Source organism: Lotus japonicus, chromosome 1, assembly GCF_012489685.1.
Source record: "Lotus japonicus ecotype B-129 chromosome 1, LjGifu_v1.2".
Taxonomy (NCBI): Eukaryota; Viridiplantae; Streptophyta; class Magnoliopsida; order Fabales; family Fabaceae; genus Lotus; species Lotus japonicus.
Genome location: NC_080041.1, coordinates 81,848,882 through 81,870,620, shown reverse-complemented (window position 1 = coordinate 81,870,620; position 21,739 = coordinate 81,848,882). Strand labels below are relative to the sequence as shown.

The 21,739-nt window shown below is 38.8% G+C and overlaps 2 protein-coding genes and 1 pseudogene across 2 annotated transcripts; 1 reads left to right on the top strand and 2 right to left on the bottom strand.

Annotated features, from left to right (window-relative positions):
- Nucleotides 1-5,440: 5,440 nt before the first annotated feature.
- On the bottom strand, nucleotides 5,441-7,313 carry LOC130748109 (serpin-ZXA-like; annotated as a pseudogene).
- Nucleotides 7,314-8,990: 1,677 nt separating this feature from the next.
- On the bottom strand, nucleotides 8,991-11,347 carry LOC130720557 (serine/threonine-protein kinase-like protein At1g28390). Its single transcript, XM_057571214.1, has one exon. It carries the CDS (start codon nucleotides 11,020-11,022, stop codon nucleotides 9,511-9,513), a length of 1,512 nt encoding a protein of 503 aa, XP_057427197.1. The 5' UTR covers nucleotides 11,023-11,347; the 3' UTR covers nucleotides 8,991-9,510.
- A 944-nt stretch (nucleotides 11,348-12,291) lies between these two features.
- On the top strand, nucleotides 12,292-15,344 carry LOC130732116 (uncharacterized). The gene is made up of 2 exons (XM_057584228.1): nucleotides 12,292-13,262; nucleotides 14,142-15,344. Exons 1-2 carry the CDS (start codon nucleotides 12,444-12,446, stop codon nucleotides 15,342-15,344), a joined length of 2,022 nt encoding a protein of 673 aa, XP_057440211.1. The 5' UTR covers nucleotides 12,292-12,443.
- Nucleotides 15,345-21,739: the final 6,395 nt, after the last annotated feature.

Genomic DNA, 21,739 nt, shown 5'->3' with positions numbered 1-21,739 from the left:
ACCTGCATTTCCTAATATCATGGCAACATAAATCAAATTAAGAGTAGAGGGTTTAAGAAAATTCTCACTGATTTGCTTCCTTGGTGTGTTGAGAAGATTCTATCCCCTTGTTTGTTCATTGCCATGCTTTCCATTAATCCACAGGTCCTTGAGATTGATGCTAAGACTTGGAGTTTCCTCCTCATCTTTCTGCAATTTGTCTCCAAAGACAAAATCATCTATGGATACATCATGAACATCACCACAATCAATCACATTTTCCATTTGTTCACCCATTGTATTATCACTTTCTGTCTCAAGAACATTGGTGAAGTCTCCTTTTGGGGATTCTTCTTCACTTTGTGGCTCTTCACTTTTCTCCACAATGTCACTTTCATGGATAGCAAGTGATTGCTCTCCCTCCTCCAAAGTTTGAGAGCAGAAATATTCTGGGACCCCTTCAGCTATGGTTTTGGCTATATGTTCCAACTGAGTCTCCAAATTCTTGATAGAATCTTCTTGATTCCTTAAGCTGGTACCGGTTTCATTCATGAAACTCTAATTGGTAAGTACCAAATTAGCCACAATCTCTTCCAAGCTCTTCTTTTCACTCCCATGATATTGATGAGGTTGTTCTTGATCAAATGGTTGATGTTCAAGATCTCCATAGTATTGATAACTTGGTAGATCCCATGGATTGAAATTGTCATCACCTTCCCAAAAGATATCGGGTTGTCCTTCCCATCCTTGGTCATAGTATTGACGTTGGCCATATCCATGGAATCCACTCAAATCAAAAGCATCCATTGAACCCTGTAAAAATTACTTTCACACACAAATTAGTAGCACCGATTCAATGAAGCAATCGTAATAAAAATTCCAAACAATAAAACTCAAGAATCAATCAACAAAACGAAACTATCCCCGGCAACAACGCCAAAAACTTGATAGCAATTTCGCAAGTGTACGAACTGATCGAAGTAATAAAAAGATCGAACCACGAGGATAGTTATTTAACAATTTGTTCTAAGAGTTTGGTGTTCAGAATGTGAAAAAGAAAGCAATATAAGTTTGTGGTTTTGTTGTGTTTAACACACTTTTGATGAAAAGCAAGAATTGTAATTCAGATAAAGAAGTACTATGGGTAAAGTTTCACTTAGTCCAATTATGTTTCTTACAACCAAATCCTTATATAAACTTTAGAACCCCTTCTATGGTGATGTAGCTTTTACCTTCACTTGTTAATACCATAATAAAGCAAATCATTCAATCTCAGGTTGCTAAGCCTAATACCTTAGTACATAGTCAATTCAATTGAAGAATTATTGTTCTATGTTCAGGCCAACACAATAAGTTCCCACCCTTATACCTAAGTGGTAGCAAACAAATCAATCTAATCTCAAGTCCCTTAATCCTTACCAACTTCCATTGTGCAAGAAGAAAGTCAAACACTTGCATGCATTCAAGAGAGTATTGAAACAGAGAAGAGATACATAGAAAGGAAACTTTATTCATATAAGAAACTCAGAAGTTCAAACCATAGTAAGAACTAAGGTTCACTTCACCCAAAGTACAAAGATAACTAGCCAAACATGGCTAGGGAATTCATAATGCAAATTAAAAGAACAAAAACCTAAAACAAGAGTACCAAGAAGCCTCCCACAAGCTCCAAGCACCTAAACCTCTAAGTTTTGTTCCCAAAATTACAAGATACCTAAAAGAAATAACAAAAGCCCTATTTATAGAGTTTCCAGCGGTCATCCACGCATGTGCGTGGCCTTCTCCACTCACATGTGTGGGCAAAAATGCTCAAAACGCACAAATCGCAGCATCAGGTCAGGCCACGGCGCATGTGCGTGGATCAGGCGGCGCACATGCGTGGCCATCATGTTTTTCCAACAGTACCTCACACATGTGCGTGGGATACATGGCGCACATGCGTGGCTCATCTGGTTTTTCTTCAATTTTGTAACTCCCACTTCTCCTATCATCATGACTCTTAACTTAGCTTTCAACCATCATCATTAGCCATCAAAAACCTATCAAACCTGAAAAGAATCTCAAGAAACCATCAAAACAACAATGTAACTCATGGGAACATGTCATTAATTATGATAATTCACCATCCCTGCATTCAATTCAACAAATAAAACCCCCAATGTGCAATCAACACTCATGAATTCAAAGGACTTCAGCTCAAAACTGACCATAAGAATTACTCTCTAACTAGACTAATATAAAGACCAAATAAATTGTTAAAAAACACATAAACTGATGCAGGTGCAATTATGAATTAAAAAATGACTCAACTTGACTTAAAACTTAATAAATGACTCAAAAAGGAAAAGAAAGAAACAAGAAGGACTCGATAAAATAGAATAAACCTCGGGTCATCAATGGTGAGGGGAGAAGGGGAAGAAAAGTGTTCCTATTCCGTTGAGGGAAGAAGATGAAGAAGATAAATGATATAAATAATACTCCGTTGCTAAATCGAATAATTATCTACGTAGCTCAACTAGTTAAGTGAGTGTTTTGCCATATTGAGGTCTTGGGTTTGAATCCCCCACCTCTTTTTTTCAAGTTCTAATTTTCATTTAATGACGTGTCACGCCACGTAGGATGCTGACACAGTGTTTTAAGACTCGGCTCGGTGATCGACTCGGTCGAGGTACTGAGTCAATGAGTCACTGGTCGGACCAGTGGGTCAACGAGCGGACTACTTGACTCGGTCTATATTAAAATGTTCTAAAAATATCCATTGCAATGTGAAGTTAAGGTATAAATTATAACAGACATGAGATATAGTCAAACAATATCATGGTCTAGTGGTAAAGACATCCCTTGGTTCCCTTCTGGTCCCGTGCTCGAATCCTCCTTGCAACAGATTTTAAATATAATTTTACGTTTTTTCTACTTTTATCAAACTCATGTAAGAAGAATTAAAAAAAAGGCCCAAGTAACCAAAAACGGTTGTTAACATAATTTAAAAAAAATAATGAAAGGCCCACTGTGTTATATATAGTTAGCCAACTCTACTCTAGTCTAATTATTGGGCCTCACATGCTGACCCATTATCAACTAAATTAAAAAAAAAAATTAAAAAGGGTGACTTCCGGTCTGACCAAAAATTGGCCGAGTCACCGGTTCAATCGACGAACCGGCCGAGCCAAGCCAGTTCACAGCGAGTTGACTGCTTAACCGATCTGTTAAGAGGCTCGGACCGGTCAGGTGATCGAGTCCCGGTCCAACCGATCGGACTGGCCGGTCTGAGCCGAGTTTTAAAACTATGTGCTGACATGACATTTAGCGGCCACATCGTCCATTTTTTAACGGAAGTGACGGAGGGGCATTCGTTGCACTTTTTAGAAACATTGAGAGTTTGTTTGGATTGGGGGAGGGGGAAGGAGTGGAGTGGAGGGGAGGGGAAGGAGAGTGGGTTTCATTGTTTGTTTTATTTAAAATATGATGGAAGGGAGTGGTAAGTAATGGTACAAGTTCCATCATGCTCCATTGGTTTCCTTCAAATTGGCTCCCCCCAAAATTGGATGGGAATGAATCGAAAGAAAACTGTGCATATTCATTAAATTATGAAAATACTATTTTACCCTTGGTAACCTCCCTCTATAACTCATCATATTTGTGACCCTAATTTTTTGCCCCACGTTAAACCATGTAATTGAAATGTATTCTTTCCTGCTCATATGTTCCTTCTCCCTGTCTCGGCAGCCATTGAATGTAAACAAGAGTTTTCAAATGCCTTGTCCAATTTCTTGCGATGTGTGTTTATTATACTTTGTTAGAGAAATGTGTATTGGTCACTGAGAATTCACAATCAATTGCTGTTAAAAAATTAGCATTCATATGTTATTCTCTTAATTAAAACAGATGTTGATTTTGTGCCTACATGAACAAGGCTTCTGCATCCTTGAGTCATATTTAATTAAAATACAACGAGCTATTAGTACAAGCCTCTGGATAGATCTAAATTCATTATCATGAATTGAAGTCGGTTTAGAAAATTTTAATGACAGAATTTTGGATTTCAAAGAAAATTAATATTTTATATTAAGGGTAATATAGGAATAATAAGGTTATAACTCATTCTGCTTCTTTCGTTATCCAAACAGTGGAGTAGTAACTTTGTTCCGTTTCATCACAAAATACACAAACAGTGGAATAGGATCTTTACTCCATTTCGTTTCGCTCCATTTCGTTCCATTACATTCCATTCCGCTCCGCTCCATTATGTACCATCAATCCAAACAGACCCTGAGGGTACAAACGTAGGAAAAAAGAGTAGGGACGACTTTTACACATACGTGAAACATCAGGGGCAAAACCTGCTTTTTAGACATTTTGTCACTTTTCATTGGGATACTTAAAAGAGTCTTTAGCCAAGTGATCAACCACAAATCTCCCAAAGCGACAAACAAGAGAAAACCGAAAAGAATTAAAATATGAGATCTAATCTCTACAATCCCTAAGAATATAAACAAAATACGAAGAACCATATGTAACAGCTTCTTCCCAAGCCTCATACAGCTGCTGCAAACTATCGGTTTCAAAACACACATCCATAAGGTGTAAATCTAGTGCCATAGCCAAGGCCCACCGAAACGACATCGCCTTAGTTATTAATGGAGATGAAGTCTCCACCGGATAAGCGGTTGCATCATCCAACAGCCATAACCAGGCCAATTGATTTGCCTTTTCATGTGTTATTTGTAATCGATACTGCACTCTGACTAGGGTGCCATCTCATATCCTCCAACTACTACCAAGTAACCCTCTTTTATTATTTATCCATTTGGTTAGTGTTAATTTCTTCCAACAATCGACCCTTCTATCCTCCAACTACTCCCAAGTAACCCTCTTTTATTATTTATCCATTTGGTTAGTGTTAATTTCTTCCAACAATCGACCCTTCTATGTGTTCTTGCTCACCAATCTTATTGACTGTTTCAATGACCGATTATATTATATCTCCATCCCAGTCAGCTGAGGTAAAAATGTGATTTATGTCGGTTTCTTTTATTCAATCCTTTTATTCGCCTTTCATGTGATCTTCTTAATCGACACAACTTTTTGATTTAGGGTGCCATCTGCTCTCCTTCAATGACAAGGTAACGACTTTAAGGCTTTATAAATTCTGAGTTTCTTTATGCAGGGGTAACAATTCTATATTTCTAGCAAAATAATAAGGGTGTTTACAATTGAATTTGTGTCCTTTGAATTCTATAAGAAGTTAAAGGATGTATCAAATTTTTTTACATATGCTGAGCTTTGAATTCTTTAGACTATTCGTTGATATTATGTGACTCTTCTGATTGGTCTGAAATAAACATTTTATATTTCCCTTTCTCATCATTTTAGATCATATATGTCACTGGCTCATATGATTCTGCATGTATAGGCCTTCTAGAACCTTTGCAAAATAACTCTGTTGTGGGCTTGAGGCACTTGTACCTTTCCAATATTGTCCATGTTTGAACCATTAGTCGATTCCTGCTCTTCTTGATTAGCCGCTTGCTTTCCTCGGCTAAAACGCCTTCTCGTCTCGTCTGCCACGTTGGCAACCAAAATCTTAGCCCTTGCGCATTTTTAGGTGCCAACAAATCGAGAAAAATATTAAGGTAAATTATAAAGCTTATACATGATTAAATTAAACATGTCTTACCTATCCCTGTAGAATAGCTCAAGTGGTAGGAGCTGGAGGGACATATGGGTTGGGTAGGGGGTGGTCCAGGGATCGATTTCTGGCGGGTGCAATTTATCTTTTCAATGTACCAAAAAAAACATGTCTTGCCTATCATCACATTTAAAGCAACTAAAATCCTATCAAAATGTTGTAACGAAAAAAAACAAATAACAGTATTCAAATAACTAATGATTTTGTTGGATGATATCATTTCAGTCATGAGGATTAAGCACTTGTCCAGTAAAGAAAATTGTTCTAGTGTAATCTTCTCTAATTAAAAAGAGAAAAGGGCAGTCAGCTACAAAATCTATCACTTTTGGTAAAATATGATTCCTTGGACGCCCGGACTTGATTGATCCAGTCACAACTGCAACTTCAGTGTCTTCTTCATTTACTTCAATAAAAGACTTTTGTACTATGTTGGAAACAAATAGATGAGGCTCATCTAGAGGAGCTGCAATTTTGGTAAAATCTGCATAATCTACGGAGAACGGAAAAACCAATCTCATCTCCTTCATTATATCAGAAATGTCAAGTCCGAAAGAAATCTTAAATTTTGAAATCCTGAGGTCACCAACTTTCACTACTTGGAAAGGGAGATGGCGCTCCATGAACTCAGATTTAGAAGCCACTTGCTCAACGAGAGCTGACAGTCCATCATTTGCATCCAGAAGGAAAATGTACATAGAGAACTGACGATCACCGTTACCTTGCTCATAAGGGAGTCTAGGAACTTTGAAACCATCAAAAACACCAATAGCTTGGTCCTCCTTGCTGGTCATGAAGGGAGCCTTGACTGAGGTGCCATTAAGAAGGTGAAAATCACGATCTCTCGTACTTGATGCAATGAACGACTTTTGCCATGCACCTTTGAAGTACAGAGCATTTGCAAGGATGAGCCTAGTTAAGGTGTCAACTGACGTAGGAGAAAGAATGTTCTTAATAAGGCTCATTGTCTTTTCTTCAGCCCATAAATTAACTTCATTGACCACTGCATGAGCCTTTAAAACCATCATCATATTTAAAATCAGTTATGCATATAAATAGAGGCGGATATTATGACAAGGAATTTCTTCACATGTTTGACATACATCATTTACAGTATATCCATGTAATATATATATATATATATATATATATATATATATATGTGTGTGTGTGTGTGTGTGTGCTTGAATAGATTAAAAATTGGAGTGCCTGACTATGTTCATGGATGTTGATCTAAATGAGGAGACACTAAGTAAGAAGTAGTATGAATGCAAAATCAAAATTATAAGGCAGTTGGAAAATTAGGTCATGAAGCCTCAAAATAGAAAATGCATTTCACTGACCTTGTTCTTGAAATCAAGAGAGGCAAAGATGGCCTTGTAATCAGTAGCAACCACTTGTTTGTAGGAAGGGTTAAGAGGAAGGGATTGTTCGACCCACACACCGTTACTGAAACTGAGGCGAGGACCGCCATCGGGAGCAGCATCAGGAGCACATAGGAGGCGAGTCTAGAGGCAAAGGAGTTGAGGTGGTCGGTGGATTCAGCTCGGAGGAAGGTGAGTAACTCATTGAGCGTGTGGCCCTTTGAGCCCGCGACGACCATGCTAACTGCGACATGAAGCGACAATGGCGAAAACACCACGTTAGATCAAGTGAAGTTGAGTGATCACGTGTGAGTAGAAGGAAAGTGGGTAGTTTCACTCTAGTATAACTGTACAAGGCATGGCTGATCACTAGCACTGAACAAAGGAACAGTCAGGATGCTACACGTAGGTAAAATCAGCCTATGAATTGTAACAAGGAATTGGAACAAATGGGATAATGTCAGTTTATAATTTTTCATGAGTTAAGAAATTAATACTTTGATTTGAATTAATTTTTTTTTACAGCAAAAAGAAACTTTATTAATCAAGAGAAAATAGGAACCATGAGAACAAGTCTCTCATGTAACCAACCACAACTGTACCAGTTTTGAAAGAGCACACTTGGGAAAGAGTCTCATTAAAACCTTACTAGGAAAACCCAATGGGAAAAACCTAGTAAGGAAAAAGAGTACCCAAATCGCCAAGAGCCAAAAAACCCTCCAAAAAACAAGCCGATACACCATCCATGAAAAAACCAAACGGCCCAAACCCCACCAAACCAATTCAAAGACAGCACAGCAAAATCTGCAACGTACATCATGAAACACGTTACCTACTAACAAAGAAAATACAACATGGATTCATCAAGAGGATAGTATGCATTAAAATAGGCCAATGTAAAAAAATATATAACTTGAGTTACTCCTGAGAATAATGCTTATTTGAAATCTTGTACATTTTTTTTAAGGCCTACTCATTTAATGTGATTTTTGAGTTTCGAATGAATTAGTCTCATGACTACTGACTATAAGAATACATTAGAAAACCAAAGAAAAAGAGCTTGTACATCTTCTTTTTTTGTATATAGATCTTTAACTTTTTCTCATACTGTAGAATTGTACCGACATATAGGACTTAAATGCCTCAGTTATTCAAGCCATGAAGGCCCGAAAATCCGTCAACATGATCTATGTCATTAAAGCAATTGAAAAATCCAGGCACAGTTAAGACATTCCCTGATGTACCGCACAAGACAAGGCAACATTAGAGAACACATTAGATCTAGGTCTATCAAAACGAGAAACCCTAATTTTATGTATATAAATAGATCATATCAACATTGATGAGACACACCGACTAGCAAAATCGCTTTATCTACAAACCTTGTTTTCATTACTTTCGTGAACAAGAATCATTTTGTAATAAACACCAAAACTCATTTACTATATATGCTATGTTTTTTTTTTCTCTAGGTATCCCAACATTCGAAAGTCGTGGTGATATTAATCCCCCGAGACTCGAAAAGTTTATTAAGTATTTAACTATATTATTTCATTGTATTGTTTTTTCGAAGGTCAAATGAAGATCATTGAAAAGGGCCGATGCCCATCTGCAACCCATTTAACAGGGCTACAGATTACACATATGAGACCTAGCCTGAAAGTTGGGCCTCAAAAACCACTCGAGAGTAAGTTTTGGTGTTTATTACAAAATGAGACCTAGAACTTGAGGTCTATAATAGAGGCCCAACCCTCTGATCCACAATCATGTTGCTAGTCGGTCCAGGTCAGCACAAATGCAAGATCTTTGGAATTCACTTAACTCTGAAAAGTTGTTTGACCAAAAAAAAAACTCTGAAAAGTTGACCCAAAAAAAAAACTCTGAAAAGATAATGAAAATTAGAGTTATATCCGTGATAAAGTCTACTATATGAGGAACATAATCCTACAAAAATAGATCAATTCCTTCAAAATCAAGTCTATAACAAAATTTACGGATTCTCTAAAATATTAGTAGTGCAAAATTAAGTTACACATTTGGTCAAAGAAGTGCAGCAAACACAAAACAATTTGAGTTTTCAAACCTGGACAAACTATACACAAACAGATATACATATAATAAACAACAAATACTTCCCTCCCATTATTCCTGAACAGGTTTTGATGGTAATGAAAGAATAGTTCACTCGCATGATTACACTACCTAACCAATATCTCACTAACAATCCTTCAAATTCAATTGCGCAATAATCCAATGCTTGCCCTTTTCTTTGCTAGGCAATTTAATGCTCATTCAGAAATCTTCCTTATCAACCATGAGGTGCGGCGTGCGAGTAGCTCACTTCACCTCTTAATCATCTCTTAATCATGAGGTAAGAAATATGAACCTCGCTTATAGAAATAAAGCGCGTTTTATGACAAATCATTCACGGCTTAGCACGAGCATCCGCAGTGAGCAGATTAACTCATGTTGAATCTTTGACTAAGACTCCCAATGATAGGAGTCAACCAACGGCTTTTCAAGCATTTTCCTTTCCAACTTATCCGTAATCACCAACTTGGACATTGCTCTCATCATCTCTCTTGATTGAATCCCCTCATTGCCATCATGTAAAAGGACCTCTCCTTGCAAAACCCCCATTGAATGGGACTTATCCAATCTCTCTCTCATCATTCCCATTTTACCCTTCAATCTCCTAAACTCATTCTCATTTTTAACCCCACTCCTACTACTACCACCCCTCATCACAGAACCAGAACCAATGGATTTAGATCTCACCACTTTATTGGAAGAGGGTCTACCCTCATACTCTACACCTGGCACACTGGATACTTTCCTATTCCTGCGGTTTCCACTCTTAACCACCCTCACAACTTCCTCACTCCCATCACAATCACCCTCATACACTTCCCACTTCATCTTCTCACTCTCCGCACGCGCCACGCGCCGCCTCAACCTCCTCCAAATCGGCGACGCGTGAATCCTCTTCCTCACCAATCTCAGACACTCCACCACCTCCACCATCGCCGGCCGCCTCTCCGCCGAAGATCTCACACACCTCGCCGCCAGCACCGCCACCTGCCGCGTCACCACAAGATCCGACGGCGTGCCGATCCGCCTGTCACAAATCCCATCGAAATCCCCGCGCCGGATCAACGGCACCGCCCAGTCCACCACCGACGGCGGACTGAAGTTCACGTCAATCGCATTCCTCCCGCTGATAATCTCCAGAAGCAAGATCCCAAAGCTGAAGACGTCACTCTTAGCGCTCAGATCCCCCGGCGCAAGATAGCAAGGATCGAGATACCCTAACGTCCCCGCCGGCGGCGTGCACTTGACGCGAACGTCCTCCACGTGTCCCCGGAGCGCGAGGCCGAAATCGCCGAGCCTGGCGTTCCAATCGCCGTCGATGAGCACGTTCGACGATTTGATATCGCGGTGAATCACCGGCGGGTTTGACGAATGAAGCGCCTGAACCGCTTTCGCCACCTGAAGCGCGAACCGGATCCGTTTGGTCCAGCCAGGCGGTCGAGCCGATTTGTGAAGAAGTTCATGAAGCGAACCGTTTGGCATGTACTCAACGACGATGAGCTTGTTACCGTTCGGGTCGGTGCAGTAGCCGATGAGGTTGACGAGGCGGGGGCTTGGGACGTGGGAGAGAATCTCGATCTCGTTTTCGGCGGGGCTGGTGCAGTTGCCGCAGCCGGTGCAGGTGGTGGTGTGGCGTTTTTGTTTGTGTGAGTGTGAGGGAGGATGCTTGGTGGTTTTGACGGCGACGTGGTGGTTGTTGTGGAGGGTGGCTTTGTAGACTTTGCCGTGGCTGCCTTTGCCTAAGAAGGTTTGGGCGGAGAAGGAGTTGGTGGCGGCGAGGAGGTCGGTGTAGTGAAACTCGGTGATGGTGTTGCGGTGGCGGCGGGTGGTGGTGGTGGTTCTGGTGAAGTGTGGGTCGCAGGTGGCGATGGCGGATTCGGCATTGCAAGAGAGGTAACCCATCACGTGATTTGAATTTGGAGTTAGGAAGTGAAGAAGAGAGGGAGGGAATTAGAAGAAGAAGAGAGAGAGTGAGAACGTGGGGCGGTAAAACCCATAACGGGAAAGGAAGGGAAAGAAAAAGGGTGGTGTTTAAAGTGGTGAATGATTCGCAGCTTTGAAGGACGATAATTGATTGTTGTGAATGCAATCCACCACCACGCACCGTTTGCTTTTTTTCTTTTTTTCTTTTTCTATGTGTGATGAGATGCGATGTGCTTTCTAATAATTTAATTTAATGTTTCTTCTGCATGCAAAGTCGTGCAGCAAACACGCTGACAGTGAGACTTGCCCCCAGAATAATATTACGCACATTTTTATTTTATTTAATTAAATTCAATATATAAACATTTACTTTTACTCGATGATCTAACATGATTGATAGATAATCTGAATTTTTAAGTATCTAATCTAGTATTTTTTTTATAAGCAATTAGAAATATATAGAAATGAAGTACAAGGGGTACTTTAACTCAAAACACTTGTAGAAAGCAAAAGAATTCTCTACTACTAAACTAAACTCACATCCCTTGAAGAAGGATCTTAGAGAATAAACCTCATTAAAATCTTATAAGGAAAAATCTCACTGGGTATACCTAGTTAGGAATTCTTGAATGGTGGTGCGAATGAGAAAAGATTTATTGGAGATATATACTCACTTGATGTGATGTTTGACAGTTTGATTCTCAAAGAGATTAATCTTATATTTACCAATTAAATAACTGTGAGATATTTTTAAAAAAATAATATGAACATTTAACTTTTCACTAAACACTCATCATACATACACCTCAATGACAGATTTTAAGAGCAGGTAATGTTAGACTATCAGCAATGGTGTGTAATGTTGAATGTTGAATGTTGAAATGGGTGATTAATGGTGTTGAAATGTGGTGTTGAAAGTTGAAAGGAGGAGAGAGGTGTTGAAAATTTTCAACACAGTTTAAACCTGAGTGCGGTGACACGTGGCAGCGCCTGGTTGGCGAATGCCAGGCGCGTGCCACACACGCGCCAACAAGACGCGTGACCTGCAGAAATGGCAGGCTGTGGGACCCAGGGACTGCGGTGGTGGGACGCGTGGCACGCGTCGGTTGGGCACCGACAGGCGCGTGCGTGCCACGCGTCAGAGGAGAGAGATATGTTCTGATGGCTGACACGTGTCGCGTTTTAATTCGTCCGGGCGATTTTCTTTTATCCTAATCTTTCCAACTCAATTATTTCATTAAAAAAAAAATTAAAAAAATATAAAAAAATTACCAAAATTCATGATTTTTTTTTCTCTATAAATAGAGACTTGGTTCGTTTGATTTGGACACAGAAAAAAAACCAAGTTTTCCATCATCTTATTCATCTTATTATCTTTCAACTATCCCTTTTGCTTTGAAATGGATCCCAACAACTACCATTTCAACACCCAGAATTCTTCTAACCAAATTCCCAACAATTATCAACATCCAAATCAGTTTCCCAACAATTATCAACATCCAAATCAGTTTCCCAACAACCAAATTTCCAACAATTATCAACATCCAAATCAGTTTCCCAACTACCAAAATCCCAACATTTATCAACATCCAAATCAAATTTCCAACTACCAAAATCACAACAATTTTCAAGATCCAACTCAATTTCTCAACCAACGTCCTCATCCCCATCATGGATCTATGTTCAGATATCCATCTCCAACACCGTCGTCTAATGATGGTGCACCTGAATTTCCCGAGTTTTCAACACAAATGAATCTTACTGGCATGACAGCTGGTAATGAAGCCACTCCAAATGAAGAGGATTCAACTCCTACGAGCAGGAGAAGTCACTTACCAGCATGGAACACTGATCAAAATAAGGTGTTAATTAGTGGGTGGCTTAAATATGGAACAAACAGTGTTGTCGGGAGAAACCAAAAAGGAGAAACATTTTGGGGTCAAATTGCTGAGTATTGTAATCAACATTGCTCATTCAATCCTCCGCGGGATGGAAATGCATGCCGAAACCGTTATAATTATATGAGCAAGCAAATAAATAAATGGATTGGCGCTTATGAAGGCGCTAAGCGTATGCAACGAAGCGGTTGGTCGGAGAATGATATTTTGACCCAAGCGCAAGAATTATACGCAGATGGGAAGAAGGGTCAATTTAATTTGATGGCAGAATGGGAGGCTCTCCGCGATCAACCACGTTACAGTAGTCAAGCAGGAGGAAGTGTTGGCTCAGGAAGTAGTGGATCTAAGAGATCTCGCGAGAGTGATGCATGTGGCTCAAACTCTATAGGATCGATTCCCCGTCCAATGGGTAGGGATGCAGCTAAAAAAAAGGGTAAAAAGAAGAGCACAACAGCTGCCTTGGAGGCGATGGAGAAAGATTGGATTGCATACAAACAAGTCAAGGAGATAGAGGTTGAACAATTGAAGCAGATGGCGGCGATGCAACAAGAGACTAATAGATTGAGGAAAGAGGAGACTGAAGCTAAGAAAATGGAATTATTTCTAAAGTTAAGTGAAGAGGAGCATCTCAGTGACCACAAGAAAGAGCTGTTGAAGCGGTTGTCCCAAGAGCTCTTTGGAAATTAATTTTCTGTAGTGTTTGCTTTATTATTTTTCATGTGGTGTCAAGTCTGTAGTGTTTGCTTTAATAATTTGTCAGTGTTGTCGAGTCTGTAGTGTTTGCTTTAATAATTTGTCAGTGTTTTGTCAAGTCTGTACTGTTTACTTTAATAATTTGTCGGTGTTGTCAGTGGCTTTAATGTATGGGTTACCGAGTTTGAATATGCATCACTCAATTCGAATCTAGTCCTTATCCGATAATTAACTATAGTTCATATTATTTCGAATCCGTCAATGTCCACCATTCAAGTTATCTATATATATGGACTCATAGATCCACCATTCAATGTATCTCTTCCCATCTCTTCCCATCTACTTCCCATCTACTTCCCATCTCTTCCCATCTACTTCCCATCTTTTCCCATCTCTTCCCATCTACTTCAAATTTCACAAAAAATGGATCCACCAGAGTTTGATCTCGAAGCTTACCTTGAAAAAAGCAAGAGAGAAGACACTTATGTACTCAACCACTTTAGGGAGCGTAGAAATATAATATTGGAGGGTAGCGCACCTCGTGGTAGAAAATATTTCAGTAGAGATCATGCAGGGGCAAACCAAAGGCTAATTGACGACTACTTTGCCAATGAGCCTACATACGACGATGGAATATTCCGTCGCCGGTACCGGATGCAAAAACATTTGTTCCTTCGAATCGTTGCGGACCTTTCAAGTAGTGATAGCTACTTCACCCAGCGAGTCGATGCAGCGAAGAAAGAAGGTATATCGCCCTTAGCAAAATGCACCACAGCAATGCGAATGTTAGCATATGGTGTGGCAGCAGATGCAGTCGACGAGTACATCAAAATAGGAGAGACTACAGCATTGGAGTGTGTACGTAGATTCTGTAAAGGAATCATACGATTGTATGAGCAAGAGTACATGAGAGCACCAACCCAAGAGGACCTGCAAAGAATACTACAGGTTAGTGAAATGCGGGGGTTCCCAGGCATGATCGGGAGTATTGACTGCATGCACTGGGAGTGGAAAAATTGTCCTAAAGCATGGGAAGGTCAATTTGCTAGAGGGGATAAGGGAACTACCACAGTTATTCTTGAAGCAGTTGCATCTCCTGATCTTTGGATCTGGCATGCTTTTTTTGGATGTCCGGGAACCTTGAACGATATAAACGTTCTAGACCGGTCACCAGTGTTTGATGAATTGGAACAGGGAAACGCTCCACGTGTGAATTTCATCGTGAACCAACGTCCCTATAATATGACATACTATCTAGCTGATGGTATCTACCCTTCTTATCCAACTTTCGTCAAGTCTATTAGACTTCCTCAAACTGAACCCGATAAGTGCTTTGCAAAACATCAGGAGGGATGTCGGAAGGACATCGAACGTGCATTTGGAGTGCTTCAAGCTCGTTTTAAAATCATCCGTGAACCAGCTCGCTTCTGGGACATAACTGATTTGGGTATCATCATGAGGTCATGCATCATATTACATAATATGATTGTTGAGGATGAACGAGATACATATGCTCAACGATGGACCGATTTTGAGCAAGCTGAGGGAAGTGGATCTAGTACACCGCAACCATACTCGACCGAGGTGTTACCCGCTTTTGCGGATCACGTGCGTGCTAGATCCGAGTTCCGTGATCCAAATGTCCATCACCAACTACAAGCAGATCTAGTGAAGCACATCTGGACAAAGTTTGGAATGTATGATGATTAAATATGCTTTGTATCGTACTAATTACGTTATTTATGTGTTGTGTGTTTAGTTTGTTGTCTTGCATTTTAAGTTAAGCAAATAAAATGTATTATTGTGTGCTTTGTTACTTTTCTTCCATTTGAAGTTAATAAAATAAAATAAAATATTGTGTATATTTTTTTTAAAAAATATTAAATTGTTAAGTGTTTTAATTTAAATTATGTTAAAAAAATATTACGTTAATTTAATTTAATTTAAATAAATAAAAAAAATTAAGTTAAATTAAATCGATAATAGTTTATTTAATTTAATTTTTATCGTAAATTTTAATTTTATGAAATCATAAAAAGAAAAATATAAAATTAAATCAAAATATGAAATAAAAGTGGTGGGGTAGGGGGTAGGGTGTTGAATGAAAAACCATTGGAGTGGGTAAAAGTTGAATGAAGTGTTGAACTGGAGAGAGAAGGTGATGTGGAGTGTTGGGAAGAGAAAAAGTGGTGTTGAAAGTTGAAACCATTGTGGATAGTCTTAGTGAGAAATCGTCGCCAAACTGTATGTCAAAAAGTATTGTTGAAATGCGTATGTTAACGTGTTAAATTAATCATTCATTTTTACGTTTCTAATATGCTGCCTTCGATGTGTTTCATGAACCAAGAAGAAATTCAAAATGAATTATCTGGTTTGTGATTGAAGTTGAGTAATGATATATACACACCTCATTTTTTAAACACTTCATTTCCATATCTTTTTATTTCTATCTCTCTCATCTTATCATTTATCACATCTCATATTTTCTCTCTCTTACTTTTTCTTTTCTTTCTATCTCTCTCACCATTCCACCTCTCCACCTCAAAAGAGAGGTGTGGATGAAACATTATCCATTGAAGTTTCTAGCAATTATTTATTACTAGTACATTGAATTATTAATTGCCCTTTTTGGCCTTCATTCATTGCTGCAGCTCTTCCTTCACTGTCAAATCCAATGTCCAACTCTAGTAAAGGGCATGACTTATTCTAGAGAAAAAAAGGAAGAAAACCCTTAATTTATTATTTTTCATGAAAACAGATAGATTTTGATTGAAAAATGAAGATTTTGTTCCTGGAATTGTCATGTTTTCACACTCCACTTGCTGGAGTCTAATTGTGAATAATGTGATCATTTGTTTGAATAAAATCTAGAACAACGGAAAACTGCATTTGGTAGTTTATCTTGCCTTTGACACTGTTAGATATATACCTACCCCTCTTTGACCGTGTCTAAAGTTCTAAGCTAGCATATATTCCAAAGTTTGAAATCACAGGAAGTGGGTTTACTCTTTTTGATTTTTACATACATGATTGGCTGTGTAGGGACGACATCTGAATCAATATGTTTCTTTCTAGCATGGTGAAATCTCACGTTAGGATATATACTCCACCTGTAAAGGACAAAGTATGATCATAATTGATTAATTATAGTCCAAACCAGTGTGGGATGCACTCCCGCTTATTCATTTTTAAAATGATGAGATAATTAATTAACAATTTTATGACGATAATTTTGCAATCACTTTATTTCACACCTCACAAGTTGCACTGAGTGTGTATTTTACTTTGAGTACTTTTTTTATACATCAGAAAAGACTCAAAAGAGTACTTTATGTGCTAAATAAATGAGCTAATTTTATTTAGCTTTTAAAAAAATATTACTTCAAATAGCATTTAATTATTTTTCAAAACAATTATTCAAAGATAGCCTTCACCAATAAGAATGAAAGACATATTGTGGTCAATCATTTACTACGTATTGTGAACACTCATAATGAAAATATTAGACATTGTTGTAAACGGTAAATGTATTGAGCTCACCAAAACAAATAGACGTAAAAAAATGTGTGCAAGAGTAAGGTTCTTCTTGATTGTAAAAGTTCGGTTGAAACTAGGGTGGTCAAGTTTGAAAGTGGTCCACCGGTGGACCACCCATCCACACCGTTCAGATATATTATTTTAACCCGGCGGTCAGGATTAGTTACCTTCTACTTGGCACTTTGGTTAGGTAGATGTTAGAGACGTATTTTTGGAAAATTGCAAAGATACCCATCTGAAATATACTTTGTTTTATTTAAAAAAAAAGTTTGTTTCTCTCTCTGATGTGACATGACGTCACTTGTCTCTGTAACCCACTCTGGAATGCATCTCCATTTGTGTTCATATCATCTCCATATCCATTTCTGTCGATTGCTTTGAATCTGATCCCGAAGGCTACGAACGAGGCTACGAATATGCTTATTTTTCCAACATCGTTGCATAGAGCTTGAGAATCTGAATATAATCTAAGTGTTTGAAACTGGTCGCAATGGCATTGATTGATGCGAGCGAAGGTTGAGAAGCATGCAAAACATAGGTACCCAAAGCATACCAATGCTTGCAAGAAGAAGAAGCCACGAATAGTTGGAGTAAGTCGGGAACAACGGAAAAATTGGGGTTTCGTAAGCTGGCGTGGGATGCATGTTAGATGTTCGAGAAAATGCCCCAATGAACTAAGTGTTGATTGTGAGGATTTTCACTGTATTCTTGCTTTGTCTATGTTGATATACTCCATATGCCATAATACCCAGTTTGTAGTAGGATTATATGAAAATGGTTTCTATCTATCTTAAGTGAAGTGGTTGATTTTGTTACAGCAATCGCAATGTGTTTCTGTGATGTGCCAAAATGGAAGTCACGTTGTGATGTAAGAAATGTGTTTTGTAAATGGTCAATATCCCATAGTAATGTTTTTGTGAAAGGTAGATGCGTTCCATGTAGTAATTGAGTCTGGTATGTACCCTATTCAGTGGCCTATTGATGATCATATTCACGCATTCTGTAAGGGGCACAAACAACTATTGCCATGGATACACATGTGCAGCAAGAAACCCAAGATGATGAAAATGTTGCAAGTCACAAAATGTTTACAGACTAATATTTAGAATTTCACCTGTTCAAAAGGACAAGGCCTAAGGATAGATAATTCTGACCACAATTGAAGATTGACTAATTTGCAAGATATTAGTATTGTGATTGTTGGGTAATTCATCACCTCATCTATATACTAATATAACGATTATTTACGGAAAGCTTAAGAGTAGTAACATTAATTGAAATTACATATTGAAATTCAAACAACGAGTACAAACGGTCGAACACAAAATGTGATACATAAATACCTAACAAGAAGTCTGAAGTGGTTCATAATTAAAGTGGTCTTAAACAGAAGAAGTACAAATTAATGATATATAGGATGTCTCAAACTTCATTAGAACACAAGAAGTACATAAACAGAGGCATGTAAATGATAACCAAGACTAATTGTTGCGAACTACACTCATGTCCAGTCGTACTTCATTTCGGAGAAATGTGAAGAACATTGTGTTTCCAGGGGACATATGTAATTCCTTGCACAACCCGTACCAGCCATCACATAAATAAGCCCCATTTCTGTTTCTTTCACTTGGACGAATCTGACAATCTGCAACAACATTCTTGTTTAAGACCCTCACATTAATGGTTTCCCTTCCAGTTTGCAGGACCCTACTTGCCACCCTTGCAGGTAAATGCTGTAAAAAAAAAAAGGCATCACATCAGATGAGGCAAACATGGGATATTTAACTTAGAGAAAATGAAATGGAGTTATGGAATCTTACCAAAGGGTTTCTACCATCTGCAATCCTTCTGTTCACATCCTTATGCCAATTATTGTCTTGGTCAAAGTCATCATCTTCAGAATCAGTATCAGACAATATGTGTATGACCTCTGGGTATTCAATTTCTGGTCCACCGTTAGGGAAAATGCGGAAGTGGAAAGTTAGAGGTTCGATATAGTTGAAGTGCCACAAAGCTTTGATCTTCAATGAGTAAAAATCAGCAAACTGCTGCACCCCATTGGTAAATGTAGGCCTCCCATTTTTCAACCCTATGGTAAACTGTCTTATGTTTCCATAGGGGTCTGCAGCCACAACCTCATGACCAGCAAGGACAGATTCCCAGTGTGAATAGAACCTCCTACTTATGTAGATGAAGTCCTGCATTTGACAATGGAGTTAAAAGAATTATAAACATTTTATAATCGTAAGCAGAGAATGATAAGCAGTTAAAAAAGGTTGTATAATAGCTTATCTGGTGTCCACCACATTCCAAATTGTTTGTGAAATGGATCTTCACCGACAGTTTTGGGAGTCTCCATTACAACAATGATTGAACTGATACAGAAAGTGGCAGAAAAATCATGGTTAAAGTAGTCTAGGTCTGGTTCTTAAATAGATACACCCGAATATCAGTTTAGAAAAAAGTAAGGTACGATTTTCAATTCTATATGAGGTAGAAAGAATTGTGTTTGCTATTACTGCAACAAGAAATTGACGTACAAATGAGGCAATTTTCATAAAGAAAAGTGTAGGACAAAGCAGAACACATGCCATGCCAGGAGACAAAGTAGTTATAAATTAAAAACAGCATAGAAGGGGAAATGGAGACAACATGCAGGTTCCAATATGTCGCAAAGGCTGCAAATGAAAATAATTGGAAAAAAACGACAACAATAAGTGGTCCACAGTTTGAAAGCGACAAAACTCTTAGTATTATATAGTAGTGAACGTCAACAATTGTGGCCACAATTGTGGGTGTACACTATCACTCTGAATGTTGATTACTTCACAATAATGGGCATAAGCAGGTTGCCAAACATTTTAGAAATGGTTAAGATTGGTTGGAGTAATTCCGAGAAATTCCACCGGTTACGAATTAGAGAAAACGTTGTGCAACCAGGGTCACCTAGGGTTTTGAAGGAGAGAATGACAGTACCTTTTTTTGGCAAAGAAGCTCGAACAGGCAGTGACGTTTGAAATTGAAGACTCAAGTCTTGTTCCTCCCTTGAGATCCTTCCGTCTAGCCTCACGCAGCTGGTATCCACGGTGGTAGAAGATGAGGGGAGAACGAAGTTAAGGTAGATAAGGATTTTGTTGGCCACGCACACTATTGGTGATGAGTTATTTCAATCCACAAACTCGACCCGAACCGGGTGTACGCCATCCAAGTTTTATTTTTTGTCAATTGGCCCATTTGTGTGTGGGTCTCCTTGACTATTACAAAAAAAATTAGTGTTAGGTTTTTTACTTATTTTGGTCTATTATTTTGGTATAAATAATGATTAAATAATATACTATTAATAAACAAATGACCGAATTACAAATTTAGGTGAAATAAAACATATTTTTGGATATTATATTGGTTAATTCCTTTCTGCGACTCACATGTCTTAGGTCTCTGAGCTCATTCACATCCTTAACTGACATTTTCCCTTCTGCGACTCACATGTCTTACGTCTCTTAGGTCATTCACATCCTTAACTGACATATTTCCACTCTGCGACTCACAGGTCTTACATCTCTTGGGTCATTCACATCTTTAACTGACATCTTTCCTTCTGCGACTCACATGTCTTACGTCTCTTAGGTCATTCACATCCTTAACTGACATCTTTCCTTCTGCGACTCACATGTCTTACGTCTCTTGGGTCATTCACATCCTTAACTGACATCTTTCCATTCTGTGACTCACATGTCTTACGTCTCTTGGGTCATTCACATCCTTAACTGACATCTTTCCTTCTGCGACTCACATGTCTTACGTCTCTTCGGTCATTCACATCCATAACTGACATCTTCCCTTCTGCGACTCACATATCTTACGTCTCTTAGGTCATTCACATCATTAACTGACACCTTCCCTTCTACGACTCACATGTCTTACGTCTCTTAGGTCATTCACATCCATAACTGACATCTTCCCTTCTGCGACTCATATGTCTTACGTCTCTTGGGTCATTCACATCCATAACTGACATCTTCCCTTCTGCGACTCACATGTCTTACGTCTCTTAGGTCATTCACATCCTTAACTGACATTTTTCCTTCTGCGACTCACATGTCTTACGTCTCTTAGGTCATTCACATCCATAACTGACATCTTCCCTTCTGCGACTCACATGTCTTACGTCTCTTAGGTCATTCACATCCTTAACTGACACCTTCCCTTCTGCGACTCACATGTCTTAGGTCTCTGAGGTCATTCACATCCTTAACTGACATCTTTCCATTCTGTGACTCACATGTCTTACGTCTCTTGGGTCATTCACATCCTTAACTGACATCTTTCCTTCTGCGACTCACATGTCTTACGTCTCTTCGGTCATTCACATCCATAACTGACATCTTCCCTTCTGCGACTCACATATCTTACGTCTCTTAGGTCATTCACATCATTAACTGACACCTTCCCTTCTACGACTCACATGTCTTACGTCTCTTAGGTCATTCACATCCATAACTGACATCTTCCCTTCTGCGACTCATATGTCTTACGTCTCTTAGGTCATTCACATCCTTGAATATATA

Excerpts from the sequence above, each read along its gene's own strand:
- LOC130732116 (XM_057584228.1), top strand. The coding sequence starts at position 12,444 with ATGGATCCCAACAACTACCATTTCAACACCCAGAATTCTTCTAACCAA. Across the intron at positions 13,263-14,141 it reads GTAGTCAAGCAGGAGGAAGT|CGTAGAAATATAATATTGGA; the intron begins GTTGGCTCAGGA and ends CACTTTAGGGAG.
- LOC130720557 (XM_057571214.1), bottom strand. The coding sequence starts at position 11,022 with ATGGGTTACCTCTCTTGCAATGCCGAATCCGCCATCGCCACCTGCGAC.